Source organism: Chiloscyllium plagiosum, unplaced genomic scaffold (genome assembly GCF_037043375.1).
Source record: "Chiloscyllium plagiosum isolate Xiang-an unplaced genomic scaffold, Cpla_swu_hap1 HiC_scaffold_3, whole genome shotgun sequence".
Classification (NCBI taxonomy): domain Eukaryota; kingdom Metazoa; phylum Chordata; class Chondrichthyes; order Orectolobiformes; family Hemiscylliidae; genus Chiloscyllium; species Chiloscyllium plagiosum.
Window position 1 is genome coordinate 101,410,103 of NW_028270141.1, and position 16,447 is coordinate 101,426,549.

The 16,447-nt window shown below is 42.2% G+C and overlaps 1 protein-coding gene across 2 annotated transcripts in view; it reads left to right on the forward strand.

The window, feature by feature from the left end:
- aldh8a1 (aldehyde dehydrogenase 8 family, member A1) overlaps positions 1 to 6,202 on the forward strand; it is a 46,939-nt gene extending 40,737 nt beyond the window's left edge. For both annotated transcript variants that reach the window (XM_087982027.1, XM_043686266.2), the window contains 2 exons: positions 3,832 to 3,993; positions 5,181 to 6,202. In XM_087982027.1, the coding sequence (XP_087838153.1) occupies positions 3,832 to 3,993; positions 5,181 to 5,633 (615 nt within the window). In that variant the 3' untranslated portion in view covers positions 5,634 to 6,202. The remainder of the gene's footprint in view (positions 1 to 3,831; positions 3,994 to 5,180) is intronic.
- Positions 6,203 to 16,447: the final 10,245 nt, after the last annotated feature.

Here is a 16,447-nt window from a genome sequence, read left to right on the forward strand (position 1 = left end):
AAAGTGAATGGCTTTTTGAAGAGATGGCTTCACTCTTTCGATAGAGCAAGTTACACTGATAGGGCTGGCTGAACCACAAACTTCTGGAGGACTCATTTTACCTTTTCATGAAATTGTAAAAAGGGTGCTAGCAGCTCAACCACCCATGAAACACCTCTTCCTCCTTCTCAACATGTGATTATGGTAGAATGCGAGCGCCTCTAATAGTTGGATAGAAAATTGTATTATGCAGTGTTCTATTAAAGAAAAACAAAAATTTCTTCGCCACCCCATAAACAGCAGTGAAGATTAGTGGGGGTCTGCCATCATTTTGTATAATTCATTGGTTGGCTTGGAGGTGGAAGTCAGCTCCACTCAACATCCAGGTGCCAGACACATATGTACAGTAGGCTCACAAGAGCAAAGCCAATAATGACTGCTGGCTTCATCCAATTCTCCAGCGTGAGTCACTGCCTTTAGAAGAGCAGGGGAGAAAATTAAGGGGACGATTTAAGAGGAAATGAAGGGCAACAGCAATTATCATAAACAATCTGCCAGGAGGCCAGAATGAGTTGCCTTGGAGGGTTCTAAAGCTGAAGTGGCTACAGAGAAAAGATGGTGAGGACATGGAGGGATTTGAACACAGGATCATCTTGAACACAAGGATGGATAAAGAAACTCAGGGCATGTATTTTACAGAATGTACATCTTCGAAAGAAAGTATGTTGCTACTGTTTTTTAAGTTTTTCGAAAAACATATTGGTGCTGCATTTGACTTAAAATAGACTCTTAAAATAGTTAAATGCTCTGCTTTTTTTTGCCTGTCAGTTTTGTTGAATGTTTTGGAGGGATTTTCACCAGGTGAGCTAGCAAGATCTTTTGCTGTATATTACCAAACTCACCTCATTAGCTCACTACCCAGCCCTACAGTACCTTCTTACCTGATTTTGTCCATAAGACCATGAGATAAAGGAGCAGAATGAGGCCATTTGGCCCATTCAATCATGACTGATATGTTTCTCAAATCCATACTCCTGCCTTCTCTCCATAATCCTTGATCCTCTTCTAATCAAAAACCTATCTATCCCTGCCTTAAATACACTTAATGACTAGGTCTCCACAGCCTTCTGAGTCAATGAGCTCCACAGATTAACCACCTTCTGACTGAAATTCCTCTTCGCAGTTGTAAAGGGTCATCCCTTCACCATGAAGCTGTGCCTTTGGATCCTAGTCTCTCCTACTGGAATCATTTTCTCCATGTCCACTCTATCCAGGTCTCTCAGTATTCTGAAAGTTTCAATGAAATCTCCCCTCACTCTTCGAAACTTTACTGAGTACAGACCCAGAGTCCTCAACACTCTTCATATGACAGCACCTTCATTCCCAGGATGATTATAGTAAATCTCTTCTGGACAGCCTCTAATGCCAGCATTAGTCATGGGACCCAAAACTACTTACAATATTCCAAATGCCGTCTGACTAGACCCTTAGATAGCCTCAGCAGTACATCCCTGCTCTTGTGTTCCAGCCCTCCTGAAATGAATGCTAACTTTGCATTTGCTTTCCTTGAGCCTGCATCTTAACCTTAAGAGAATCTTGAACTAGGACTCCGAAATCCATTTGTGCTTCTGACTTCCGAAGCCTCTCCCCATTTAGAAAGTAGTATATGTCTCTATTCTTCCCACCAAAGTGCGTAACCTCACTCTTTCCCACATAGTAATCCATCTGCCACTTCCTTTTCCTAACCTGCCTAAGTCTCTGCTTCCTCATTACTACCTGGCCTTCCACGTTTCTTTGTGTCATCTGCAAATTTAGCAACAATGCTAATTTCCTTCATCCAGATTATTAATGTATAACACGAATAGTTGTGGTCCCAGCACTGACCCCTACAGAACTCCACTAGTCACTGGGTGTCTTCCTGAAAAAGACTCCTTTATCCCGACACTCTGCCTTCTACTAGTTAGCCAATCCTCTATCCTGACCTGCTGTGCTTTTCCAGCACCACTCTAATCCTCTATCCATGCCAATACCATGCCCCTAACAGTATGGGCTCTTATCTTCCTGTGCAGCACCATGTCAAAAGCTTTCTGGAAATCTATTGACTCTCCTTTGACCAACTTGCTCATTACTTCCTCAAAGAATTCTAACAGATTCGTTAGGCATGCCTATCCCTTGAGAAGACTTTGCTGATTAAACCTTATTTTACCACGTTTTTCTAACTATTCTGTAATCTCAAATTTAATAATGAACTCTAAAATCCTAACCATGACCGAGGTCAGGATAACTGGTCTATAAGGTTAGGAAGATTCATATTAATAAGATGAGATGAACCAAGCAGTTAATAAGGTAATTAAAATGCAATAATCGTTCTTAATAGGCAACTTTCCACTGCCTAGTGAGAATCTCAATGTATGAAACATTGTTAAAAGGTGCAGCGAGTTGATCGGGATGTTAAGATAGGACTTGGTGGACTTGTTGCAATATTCTGCCACATTTCTCTCCACGGTCCATGTCGTTCAGCTCCCTGCATGATTCCACCAATATGTGTTAATTATTCATGTTACTCCTGTAGTATCGAAGTGAAAGAAAGTAATGAAAATAACCTAAAAAGTCATATTTCCTCACTTTGGATGTCCAACCAGTTGTAACATTATTGAGCAGGAAACTTGCCTGGTTTATTCACTCCTGTCAGTAAAGATTCAGCAGGGTTCAGACATCTGCCCTCTCCTATAATTCTACAACTACCTAGATCCTGGGTTATTTTCTGCACATAATAAACCCTCTAGATTCTAGGAATCATTACAGTATAGAAAGAGGATTTTCGGCCCATCGTATCCATAATAGCCTTCCTGTGAGTTTCCATTATTAAAGAGTGAGCAGGCTCCGAACCATCGCCGCTGTGTGAGATGAAGAAATCAGGCTTTTACAGGGTTTCTTTGGAGCCCTGGAGATGATGGACTGGCTTCACTGGAGGAGTGAAATCTGCAGGACTGAAATATGAAGGCGACAACACATGAACCTTCCATGCCTGTGTAAGGAGTGCAGATACTACCTGAGGGACGTTTCCATGGTTTCTCTGAGCTTGTTGCCATCCTGCTAGCATTGGGAAATGGTGGGAAGTGGGGCAGACACCATGCTCAGGCCCAATAACCTTCACATGTATTCACACACAGCAGGTAGGGACAACTTATCACTAATAGTACCAGTGAGGGTGGATTATAAAGGCAAATATAAATTGGTGCATTCATTTTAAAAGGGAACACTGCTTTGCACCAGCTTATTGGACCAGCCATTTTGTTTCTATTGTCAGGAGATTCCAAACTGGCTTCCAGTGTTCTGTCCTCCAGGAAGGTCGATTCAGCTCCTCTCTCAATGCGATGCCTCCAGAGAGTCGCTGGAGATGAGCAAATCCAAATAAGATAGTCAAGACAAGTTTAAACTGGAGCCAGATGATTTATGATTGCATTTTCTCTGCATCTTTAGTTGTGGAGCTCTATGTACAATATAGTCCCCTGTGCATTTCCTCCACCTTCAGATATTTAGATATTTAATTGGTATTAATTATTCTAAATACCTAGCATTGCCAATGTAAGCAATATAACTTAATGACTGATTATCTCTGATCATACTGTACCAGTCCACTGTGATTCTGTACCACCTCATGAAGTGTTTCTATAGTGACATGAATTAATTTGCACCTGACCTCCTCTCAAAATGATCATGATTAAAGCCAAGCTGTGCTTTATGCACATTTCAGCTAATTAAGGTTAATCTGTTTCTCTCTTCTTTGCCTCCCTCGTTCTCTCCTTACAGTAGAGTGTAGCTGAATGATTATTTTCTCCTTTTTGACAGGGTGAAGTCTGCCTGTGTACAAGCAGAATTTTTGTACAAAAGAACATTTATGCTGAGTTTCTGGAGAAGTTTGTAGAGAGTGCCAGGAAATGGAAGGTTGGCATTCCGTCTGACCCAACTGCCAACATGGGTGCCCTCATTAGCAAAGAACATCTCGAAAAGGTTTGTAAACATTCTCGTATGCTGGGGTTTCCATGAAATAGAAATTTACTTTCCAAAAAAAAATTGAAGAATTTAGTTTCCTACTTTTGATCATCCCTTTGATGTTCAACAAAAGCACATTTAATGTGCTTTGGATTTAACCTGATTTTGTTTGTTAAAAACAAGTGCCTCCCGAATTTACTGGAGCCTTCCAGCTGACTTCCTGTCCAGCTGTTGGAATGCAGCAGAATCCTTGGAAAGGTCTCTGACCTGGATCCTGCATTTCTTAGGTGTTTGCAGATTGTGTTTTTTTCAGTGCAAGCATTCAAACAAGGTAATTGCATTGGTTGGATGAAGGCATTGTGCTTCCCAAACAAGAGCCAATCAGTTCAAAAGTCTAGGAATCAAGGGATTGCTCAGCTGGTTGGCAGGTTGCTAGGGGGACAGTTAGCTAGACAGCTAGAGGGTGGTTTGTTTCCTGTTAAAGTTGAGGTGGACTTGGGCCATACCTTGCTCTAAGTAAAATCACAGCATGAGCAATGTTTTGGCATCCCCTTCATAATCGAGAGAAGATGTAAAATGGAAGATGGTTAGCAGTAGAAGACAAACAGTAGGGATAATGTACTTGAACTGAGAGGAAGTATTTAATATTGTCCCTCAAAGACCAGTGCTTGGGGTTCAGCTTTCACTAGAAGGCTTCTGGCTTAGTAGGTAGTATCCTGTCTCTGAGGCAGAAGCTCTGGCTTTAAGTTCAGCTTTACTCAAACCAGGCTCCATTATTGGTACTAAACTCATAACAAGTCTTTTCTTAAATGTCTCCACTCAGTTGAACCTGACACCACTGTAACCTTTACTCTAGCTCTGTCCTCCTCCCTGCCTCCACTCCACCTTTGGTGACAAAGCCTTCAGATATTTCCACCACATACGCAGGACCTCTTTTGCTAAACTCTTCTGGTTTGTCATCTCTCTGTCCCTTCCGAAACTTCCTGGAAATGTACTTCTTTGACCATGTCTTCAGTCTCTTCTACTAAAAATATAAATACGCAGCAAGTACTCTTGCTTTTGTGAAATACTGACAGAACATTTTACTGTGGTGAAGGCACAGTATGCTTGCAATTTAAACAGTAGGTTTCACAATATGAATTGTATATCAATATTGAAATAAGTCCTTTCGACAATAATAATCAATTGATTGTTTCTATGAACAGGTAAAGGGCTATGTCAATCTAGCCAAAAATGAAGGAGCTAAAATCCTCTGTGGTGAAGGAATTGATTCCCTGGACATTCCTAACAAAAACAAAACGGGCTATTTTTTATTGCCCACAGTAATCACAGACATAAAGGACAGTTCACCCTGTATGCAAGAGGAAATCTTCGGTCCAGTGACTTGTGTAGTTCCCTTTGAAACAGAGGAGGAGGTTGTTCGACGAGCAAATAATGTGAAGTATGGCTTGGCTTCTACCGTGTGGTCACGTGATGTGGGCCGGATACACCGGGTTGCCAAGAAGCTTCATACCGGAATGGTATGGACCAATTGCTGGCTTATTCGTGACCTGAATTTGCCATTTGGTGGCATGAAAGCTTCCGGAGTTGGCAGGGAAGGGGGTAAAGACTCATTTGAGTTTTTCACAGAGGTCAAAACTATTACAATAAAACACTGACTCTCCACACACAGTGAGTGACACATTAAAAAATAAAAAATATTGTTTTGAATGTCAAAAGATTGGAACATGTTCTTTAAATTCTATCCATCAATTATAATTACATAGAACAATGTGCTATCCAATGTCTTTAGTGATGGTAACATACCTCACCCCAGGCGATGGGCAGAGATATGCCACAGATTTGGTGTGTGGAGCACACAGATACGTTTAGTTATATCAAAATTACAAGAGGTGTAACCCTTCAAGAAAATAAGCTGACAACTACTTGCCCTCTGCGCCACCTGAAGGAGAGAGAAAGATAGACTTAGGTCAGGAGTGCAAATGCCTTGAGACAAAAGTTCCTTACTAGGAGGAATACTTTATCACAGTGATGTATCGTGATTGTTCAGGAACAAATAGAGCCTTCTCATCATGTTGTACTTGATCTGCAGTATTGTTCATATATTGTGACAGAAGCAAAGCCTTAAGAGTATATTAAATTGTTTATCTGCTGAACACATAAGTAAACTGAATACGTAATTATAAAATGTAAGTTTGAAAACTGAAATAAATTACGAATTAAAGTCTCCTGGCTCTTTTTATTTGAAGGGCCAGTCAGTTATCTGAATACAGTGACATACTGGTTCAGCACTTCCTTCTTTGCTAATATGAAAGCTGACTTGATAAAATTTGTCTCCTTGCTGGCAATGGAATCCTAACCGATGTTGTACATTGCTTTGCTGTACGCCTTGCCACCAGAAATTAATCTGTTCTGGCAGGGATGACACACCATTCATTTACATTAATCATTGGCATCTACGAGCTGCACTGCAATGACTTACCAACATCCCTTTGACAACACCTTTCGAGCCCGTGACCTTTCCTACTTAAATGCCAAGCTCAATGGATGCACCACCAACTGCAAGTTTCATTCCAAATCACGCACCTTTCTGACAGAACCATATCACCGTTCCTTCACTGTCACTGGGTCAAAATCCTGGGACTCCCTAACAGCACTGTTAGTGAACTGCAGGATTGCAACACTTCAAGAAGACAGCTCAGCACCATCTTGTTGAGCAATGAATGTTCACCCAGTTAGTGATGCCGCTCGCTAGTAAACAAACAAATGAGTTCCAAGAAAGAATCACATTGGTCTGGAGACTCTGCTCCTCACTTCACAGATGCTGCCAGATCCTGAGCTTCTCCAGCATTTCTGATTTCCAGCATCCCCAGTTATTTATTTTAAAAATAAATTCTGTCTTGAAGTTGGAGTTTCCTTCCACTGATGAGGGAGTGCCCCGACTAATGGCCAAGGCTTAGAAAGTCTTGAGTTTTCTGATTGGTGTTATTTAAATACAAGTGAACACCCATTTGCTTATAGGTGTTACCACTTATATTCAGTGACACTGATCAGAAAATTGAAGGTTCAGTGTGAGTCTAATTCTTTTCCTTTCCATATGGCATGAAAAGCAAATTGTCACTATGCAAATGAAAACACGTAATTTGAAATTAATGGCAGTTTGGTTGTATCTTCAGTCTTCAATCTCTTTAATGTCAATTTGAAGTCAATTGGTGAGCCAAATATTACTGTGGGTCAGCATCATAGTGAGGTTTAGGTCAGTAAGGACTGGACCTATGTCTAGAGATAAGAATGTGGGGAGGGGAAGGGAAGGGGAATGTGGAGAGGAGAACAGAGGCAACAGAGGAGAAATCACCAGCTGGTATTATTTGAATCCACTCCTCCTGCTTTTGCTTCCATATTCAGAAAAGGAAATGTCAAATACACAATTTTTTTTTGTTCGTAGGCAAATGTGTGGTGTGGTTTTACTGAGTGACAAGACTGACTGTCACAGAGCAAATCAGTTTTGCAATAGAGGCCTCAGCTGTTCTGCCTCTTATTTGCGTTTGCAAATAAACGCACTTTATGATTAAGTACTTGGACTTTTTTTCCCTCTGTTCTCAATCTGACGGCAGGGCAGTGGTCTGGTTAGAGTCTGAAAAGTGTTCTGGCTCTGTATGTTCTAATTGATTGTCTTGGAATTGTTAGAGTAACTTTTTCTTAGTTATTCTGAAAATCATTTAAAGTTAAGTGCAGAAAATTAGGGAGCAAATTAACAGTTTAATAAAATTTCCTCAATTTACAATAATAGCCCTCACTTTGGATGAAATGCTCCCTTAGGCAGAGAATGCAGGTAAAGGTTGCTGGTATATCTCTTGTTGTGGTAAACTGTTTGCACGTGCATAAGACAGTGTGCTGACTATTAACCCTGCAAAATCCACAACCCTCATCTGAGTAACTGTGTATCTCGTCAGCGTATAACCAGATCTTAAAAGCTCTTTCTTCCTGAGATCAGTTTAACACCTCAAGTACTTTTCTCTTAGCTCTGTTGTTTAAAGTAAAATCTGAGAGAAATACTGAGAGAGTGGATGGGAAGGCAAACTCCCAAATATTGAAGTAACTTTGGAGTCAGTGAAATTAGACAATTTATTTGAGTGGTTGCTAAAATTTGAGCCCAGCAATGCTCCTGAAATTATTTACTTAGTTCATTTTACAAAACTTTATAAAATCTGTTTTCAAAATGCCTGGTTTAATTATTGCCTCTTGTACTTTAAAATCAGATCGAGTGAGCACAAAATCCTAAATTAGCTCTGATGCATTGCAAGCAACTTAGTTTTGTTATAAGTCATGAAAGACTTTGGAAAGTGAGCTGATGGGGTACATGTGAAAAAGCCTATGTATATTTTATCTTGCGATAAATTCCATTTTGGTTGCACTCTCATCTCTGAGTCATCATTTGTCGGTTCAAGACCCGTGTCAGAGACTTGAACATATGATTAAGTTGACATTTACACTGCTGTGGCAGGAGGAAGTAAAAGGATACACTACCCCACACTCACATATGTGGTTCATTACACCACCCCCCTGCCTTCAATTCTACAACTGAGCAATCAAACCCAAGTGCCATTAGTGAGCAAAACACAGGGATGCTGCAATGACAGACTCACGGCTAATACCTCTTTAAGCATCTTCCACAAGTTGCATTGGCACCGTGTTGTCATTCAGGGAGGCCTGCATATTGACCAACCATAGCAGTCATCATTGGATAAGAAAGATCAGGGCAAGTGCAATGAAACAGCAGTGAGAGGGTCCCCTCAACATTTAACAGGAGGATGTCAGGAATGAGTTGCACAGTGATGCCAGTGACCAATTTATTTCCTACCTCTTAAAACCCTGCACAAAGAGCCTCCATGTTAACCTTTCACCATTCTCCTAATCTTGCATTACAGGACATTAAAACCATTTGGATAGCTTCTGTATGAATGACATACAAAATCATGGAACCATTACAGTGCAGAAGAAAGTCTTCCAATCCATCATGCCTGCATTATCCCTATTACCCAGTGCCAATCTCCTGCCTAATCCCGTTTCCCTGCACACCGATACTATCCAAATAATCATCCAATGCCCCCCTGAATGCCTTAATTGGACCTGCCTGCACCACATTTCCAGGCAGAGCACTCTATACCCTAACGACTTGCTGTATTAAAATGGTTATTTTCCCACATCTCCACATCACCTTTGTTTCATTTGCACATCACTTTATATCTACACCTTCTCATTCTTGTTCCTTTTATGAGCAGCAACAGTTTCTCTCTGTCTACTCTAACTAGCCTGCTCATGATTTTGAAAACCTCTCAGCCTTCTTCTCTCCAGGGAGAACAGTCCCAACTTGTTTTATTCGAGCTGAAACTTCTCAAACCTGGAATCATTCCCTTCTGCACTCTCTCCAATGCATTCACATCTTTCCTATAATGTGGCACCCACAACAGTATATAATATTCCAGCTGGGATGTAACATTACCTCAGACAAGTTGACTCAGAGACTGCTGTAACTGTACTGTGGTTCTAAGTGTCACATAGGATAAAGATATTGATTAGAATCTTTTAAGGTCCTGAAAGATATGGGCTATGATGGGAAATTTAGCAAAATCACAGAAGAAGCTCAGTCAGACCTCATAGAATCCTTACAATGTGAAAGCAGACCATTTGGCTCAACAAGTCCATACCAACCCTCCAAAGAATATCTTACCCAGACCCATTTACCCCTGACTACGTATTACATAGCCTACACATCCCTGAACATTATGGGCAACTTAGCATGGCCAATTCACCTAACCTGCACATCTTTAAACTGTGGGAGGAAACCGGAGCACGCGGAAGAAACCCACACAGACACAGGGAGAATGGGCAAACACCTCATAAACAGTCGCCCAAGTCAGGAATTGAACCCAGGCGCTGTGAGGCAGCAGTGCTAACCACTGAGCCACCTAACTCGATGTTGGGAACAAATCATTTCCTCTTTTAACTAAGCTCTGGGCACTGGAGCAAGATTCTTGCTGGGCAGTGGCAAGAACCTATTAAGGGGATTATTGTTTGTTAAAAGGTTTATTAACTGCAGATCTTGCCTCATTAATATACAACTTTCTATCATGCCATCCACCATGAACAAGCTATATAGTGAGAATTCTCGACATAAAAATCTGGTGATCTCAGTTCGTTGCTTACTCTAAAGGACGTCCATGTTGGATACCATGTGCCAACATCTCTAGGCTGCTCCATGGGCACTGATCAAACACACCCCACATCCACAGCCCCTGGCATTTGACATTTATCAGACTCTAAGAATCTCCATGGGCATCTCTCTCATCCATTTACAGGACACTTCTGCACTATAACTCTCATTGCCATGCTGCATCAAGGTCACTGCACTCAGTTCATAGACTGGACACGCTGCACCTGTTTTCTTGGTCTCATAGCACTCGCTCACTTTGAGTCTACCTGGATGCTCACATCCTTGCCTTTGTTTGTCTTTTCGCACCTTGTCCCTTAGCCAGAGATACCAGGCTTACAGTGATTCTGTCCTGCAGTGTCGTTTAGCACAAACTCAATGCCAGGAAGTTTCTTGTGGTCGTCAGCAGGGCTTGGTCAAGACTTCAGACACTGGGTCCTGATACAGTGAGTCTCTGATATCAGTCCAGGAGCTTGGGCACCATCAGTCAGCGACTTAAGATGGTTAGAGTCTGGATGCTTTCCTCATAAAAAGTGAGAGACCGAATGTCAGGTAGCCTACCACCCATCCTGACTCTTTTTGCCCTATTAGGGGCTGGATTCCCTCCTGGAATGAGGGAGAGGCAGGTATTAAGAGAAATGAAAATGGATTGCACTGTTGTTAGTGATGGTCTGGTTGCAGATATTTGGGGGGATGTCCTGAGTGAGAGGCTACATACACAGTAGGATGGGATAGTGGTGGCGGGTTGTGGTGTGTGACAGTGAGGGAAAATGTTCCCGGTATTAGTGAGAGTGGTTGAACATGAGCCTTAAGTAGGAAGGATAGAGTGAGTGCGAGGTAATGGAGAGAAGATGGTGGCAGAGTGACCTTTTTACATTGCTGTGCATTCCTCCAGATACTGAGTCTACACTGACCCAGATGTCAACTACAAACCAGGCTGGCATGGTCTGGTGTTTTGTGTCCTCTGCTGGTCCTGGGGAAAGAGGATGTCCCTTCTGTGCACACTCCATCCACCAGAATCTTGCCTGCAAAGTGGGGCAAGTATTTTCCTATCTCTGCCACATCCAGGGCAAATACAAGGAACTGGGCAGTGACTGGCTCTGCTTGTCTGGGAGCCCAATGGTCTTTTAAAGATAGCTCCAGCATCAAGAACGCCAATTCATTCTGAGATATCCCGGCAGCAGCAAGTTGTTCTGAGTACAGCAAATGGTAGGACGGGGCTAGGATTGGAGGAGAGGGCCATCACTGGGGTGGGGTAGGTAGCTAGTGAGGCCAGACTGGTAAGATATAGCGAGAAAACCTTTAGGCCCCACAGAGAGAAACCTTCCAAAACACTAGCCAATATCGTGTGCAATTCAACCCTACGGGTTTAAATTCGAACACAATAATTGCTTTACGTTCAATTCTCAATCCAACGTCAAATCAAAGTAGGGTATTTTATGAAGCTGACAGGAGCAGGAAATATGGCATGTGGTATGATTGAATTAGGTGGGAGGCAAATGATCTATTTCCTGAAGGAGGGGTAAGGTGCGGGGATTAAATCAGCAGCATGTAAGTAGCATGTCCTGTCTCACCCTGTCATGTGGCAGGTTCCGAAAAATGTGTTGCTGGAAAAGCGCAGCAGGTCAGGCAGCATCCAAGGAGCAGGAGAATCGACGTTTTGGGCATAAGGCCTTCTTCAGGAATGACCTGAAGAAGGGCTTATGCCCGAAACGTCGATTCTCCTGCTCCTTGGATGCTGCCTGAGCTGCTGCGCTTTTCCAGCAACACATTTTTCAGCTCTGATCTCCAGCATCTGCAGCCCTCACTTTCTCCATGTGGCAGGTTCCCACTTGCAAGACTGCTCATGTCAGGAATACTTGTTCGTGTAAAATCTTCAAAAATTCTACCCTGCTTTAGCATTGCCCAAGCAACTGGTGGCATGCAATTCACACTTGGTTTAAATGTAAAGAGCACTGGTTTGCGCAGTTTAGACTGAGGTCAGTGGTTTTCCGTGTTAAGCTCTGCAGCAAGACCACGGTGCCCAGCATGGAGGCTCTGGGCCAGCAAGTTTGAGCCCGTGCAGGGGGTCCAAGGCAAGGTGCAGAATGATGCCAGGGGCATTGGAGAGTGCAAGAGGGATCCAAAAGCGGACAGAGGGTAGAGTGGAAAAGGGAAGGGCTTGGAATCTAAGGTGCAGTGGGTACAGTGTAGGCAAGAAACCAGTGTCCTAAATTTATGATTGGGCAGGCTAATGTTGGGTTATGCCACTGAAATGTCTCTTCTTCTGAGTAATCACATAAGTTTCCAGTGCACATCGCCAGTACTTTAAAGTTTAATTGCAATTCTGTGGGAACCACCAAACAGCAAGCGAATGGAATTGGTGCACTCTTCCAGTTCAACATCAAGAACACCATGCCACGGTTCAAATTCCACCCATTGGCTAATGGATCAATTTGACCAAAGGTTCAGAGGTTCAACATTACTACGGTGGGGCAATTTGGTGAAAGGGCATCCACGCTGCTTGCTTATCTCTCCACGCTTCAGGCTCTCTGCCTTTATTCCTGATGAAGGGCTTTTGCCCGAAACGTCGATTTTGCCTGTCCTCGGATGCTGCCTGAACTGCTGTGCTCTTCCAGCACCACTGATCCAGAAACAGGTTTGAACCTGGCAACTGCATACCAGAAGAAACTTCTGTAAAGAGTAGTGAGAATATGGAACTTGCTGCCACAGGCAATGGTGACATGAATAGCATTGATGCGTTTAGGGGCACTAGACAAGCATTTAGGAGTAAAGGGAGTGGATGGTTCCAATAGTAAATGTAAAAGAGCAAAGATGAAAGGAGGCTTGAGTAGAATGTAAACAATAAGATGGGCTAGTTGAGTCAAATGGTCTGGTTCTGTCTTCTATCCTATGTAAACCAGCAGATCTACTGAAACTGCAAGGCGAGTGATACTGAACTGCTTCTGAGGGTCTAGCTGCAAGATGCCTGGAGGTAGCCACACTCTCTACAGTAGATTGCAATGCACTAATACTGAGTGGTCTGCCTGCAAATAGGCTGGAAAGCAGAGTGTCCAAACCAATGTGCTGAAACACCTTTACAGGTTTGCTTATATGAGGAAAGGAGTTTTCCTTTCATGGCTGGTTCCCTGAGGTTCTGTATATCAGAGTTGGGAGAAGACCTGACCTAAGGCGAGCTCTCACTGCTAATATTATCTGCTTACATTTACTAGCTATTTCCCCAGTTGCAGATCCCTCTGGCCGACTACCTAAACCACAAGGAAAGTACAATATCAATCTGATGGGCTGCAATGCACGAATGATGCATCCCAAAACAATTGTCTTCTCACGAGATCTGTTGATCTGCAGAGTTTACATGTTGAGGAGGCACAAGACTTAAGAGAGCTTGGACAGATCTATGAGGCTCGATGTCAGCAAGTGACTGTCTCAAGATTGCAAATTGAAGCTCAGACGCTTCAATTCCTTTATGTCCTGATTTTGTATTTATTTGAATTTAGATGTCAGTGTGATGGCTAGATTGTACCTTGAGTGATGTTAACATGATGTCTTTCAGTTCCGCTGGCTATGCTAACTTCCTGTATGAGTGACACTTTGTGGAATTTATCTACAGCTTTTCAGCGTCATGGCATGCTTGTGGAATGTCAGTGCGTACAGGAATTGATATGAACGATTGCTCACCACTGACTCCTGTACTGGTTTAATCTTCTCTTACAGAGGAAACATGAAGATTTACTTCAGGTCTTCTGAAGTATTATTCACTTTATTTTTAAAGTTAAATTTTAAGGTCACGACCTATTCCAGGACATAATTTTGGTTCTGATTTCTACAACTTCCGTCACCTCGATTATGTTTAATGTTTTCAGATCAAATGGAGGAGGGTTGTAGTCTATAAAGTCGACAATCTCATGTAGAGACTGATAACTCTTTGAAAAATAAACATTTCCCAGTGACCAATTCAAATCAGCACATGAGAAAATGTTGCTCTTTAAGACTTCCACTGTAGCAGACAAATTAAATTCAACATTGATACATTTATTAGGCAACTATTACACTAAACAATGGAAAAACTAAATCCTCTTAATTTCCTAACACAAACTACAATCATGTGCTGCATTTATATATAATGACACTCATTGCACAGAATTGCAGTCTCTATGGGTAACATAGTTACTCTCAGATTCTAATAGGCTTGCTTCTCCTCGTTCCATTGGTGTGTGCCGAAAGATGTTGCCTTCAGTGCTCTGACAAGCCCCAAAAAGATTTCCAACAGCAAGCCTCACTCTGACAGCTCCTTCCTCCAGCCAAGACAAGGTGAATCTTCTGGTATCTTTTCATTCCCCTGGACTTCTCTCTTCCACCAGAAAACAAAGCTCCTTACCAGCATTCTGCCGGGTGGCTAGCAGAAAGCTACTGTTTCCTCTGCTATTTATTGAAGCTACATTTTCCTTTCTCTCTCTCTCTCTCTCTCTCTCTGAATCTTTCTCTCTTGTCCAAGGTCTCTGAATCAGTAGAGCTGGCAGCAGGAAGATCAACTCCCATTTCTTTCATCACCAGGTAGCACTGCATTTTCAATCAGGCTGTGTTCTCGACCTCATGGCAAACAGCTCACAAGGGTTTATTGTCAGGCAGAATGATAAACCCCTTTCCACTTTACCTTGAATTAACAGAGGCAGTTTAAAACATACCATCTTATGAAATCTCACTTTCTAAACTAAAGTAGGCAATAGAAAGGTCAGGCAGCATCCAAGGAGCAGGAGAATCGACGTTTCAGGCATGAGCCCTTCTTCAGGAATCCCCGAAACGTCGATTCTCCTGCTCCTTGGATGCTGCCTGACCTGCTGCGCTTTTCCAGCAACACATTTTTCAGCTCTGATCTCCAGCATCTGCAGTCCTCACTTTCTCCTGGGCACCTTACACAGGGTAGGGGGAGGGAGGAGTGGTTAATGTTGAATTGGAAAAATGGAGAATGCAACAGGCTATTGTGGCACAGTCAATTGCTCTGCTCTCACTGGGTGTACTTCACTCAATCTTGGATTGAAGAAAATAACTTGTGTTTGAAATAATCCACTACAAGTAATCCCCTTGATACTCAATGTGCTTGTCTGGCAAAATTGTGTTTATTGACTGTTTAATGAGTTTTAGTATTTCTTTCCAATAGTTCGGTCATGTTTGGTTTATGATACAGTGAGCAGGTTAATGGAGGGTGTTTATTTGTGGTTGAGTCTAAGGTTTAACGCATGTCTGGATTTTGTCTAGAGTCCTATGTGTAATATATGGAGGTCTGTGGTGTAGCTGTGAGAATCTCACAACGAGACTGTTAGCAAATAAGTTGCAAAGTATGATTAAATAGTGTTTGTGGATTAGACACTTAGCACAAATAGCATTACAGTTCTGCCCAGGGAGATTCATCAGAATCAATTATTGCTTTTATTAGTCAGTTAGATGTCTGACAAACTCAAACAATTCTTGGCTCTTTCCCATGTTGTACTGAAAAACCATTTCTGATCAGAATCCTGCTAATGGCTGTTTCAAAGAACTGCGAAGCAATCAGCAAAGGGCTAATTTTGTTTTACTCATGTAAGGTATATGTAAGGCATATAGCTTTATATCAGGTGCCACGCCTTAACATTTAGGCTGTCCTTGTTCTAATGGTTCATGCATCCAACTCACAAAGGTTGAACATTATTGCATTGTCAAATCCTACATGGACACAAATAGCCAAAGGATAGTGCTAAAAGTTTTCCATACAACATTTGCATCTAGTTCATAGAAGTCCATGATGTCATGAAATGAAAGTAATGTTCAACATTAGATAAACCAGGAGGGCGTAGGCCTATAATGAAAAAAAATCTCATAATCTCCAGGAACAGGATTTCAATTTCTGGATCAGAACCCTAACAGCATGATAGCTTCGAGGTCCCAAGCCTATGCTGATGTGGAAATGTGCCTCTGCTGCTTTGTGAGGTGCAATGTGCTCAGTCAGCTGGGATTGTGTTTACTGTCCAATTAGCAGGGACAGGCACAGGAATGAGCCAGACCAAGCCAGGAGCAGGCTCAATTTAAACTCTATAGGAGAAATAAACAATGGTCTACACTTTGAATATTAGCCTACTCTTTTTACTGTTGCTAAAAGACTTGCAAGCATGTTACCAGAAAGATCTGCATTTTAGTTTTGTTTGTATTGAACTCTGCCTCCAAGGTGTTTCCTTGGTAACTTGATGTTGCTAACAATTCTGGAAGATTTGTACAATAAACTGTGAG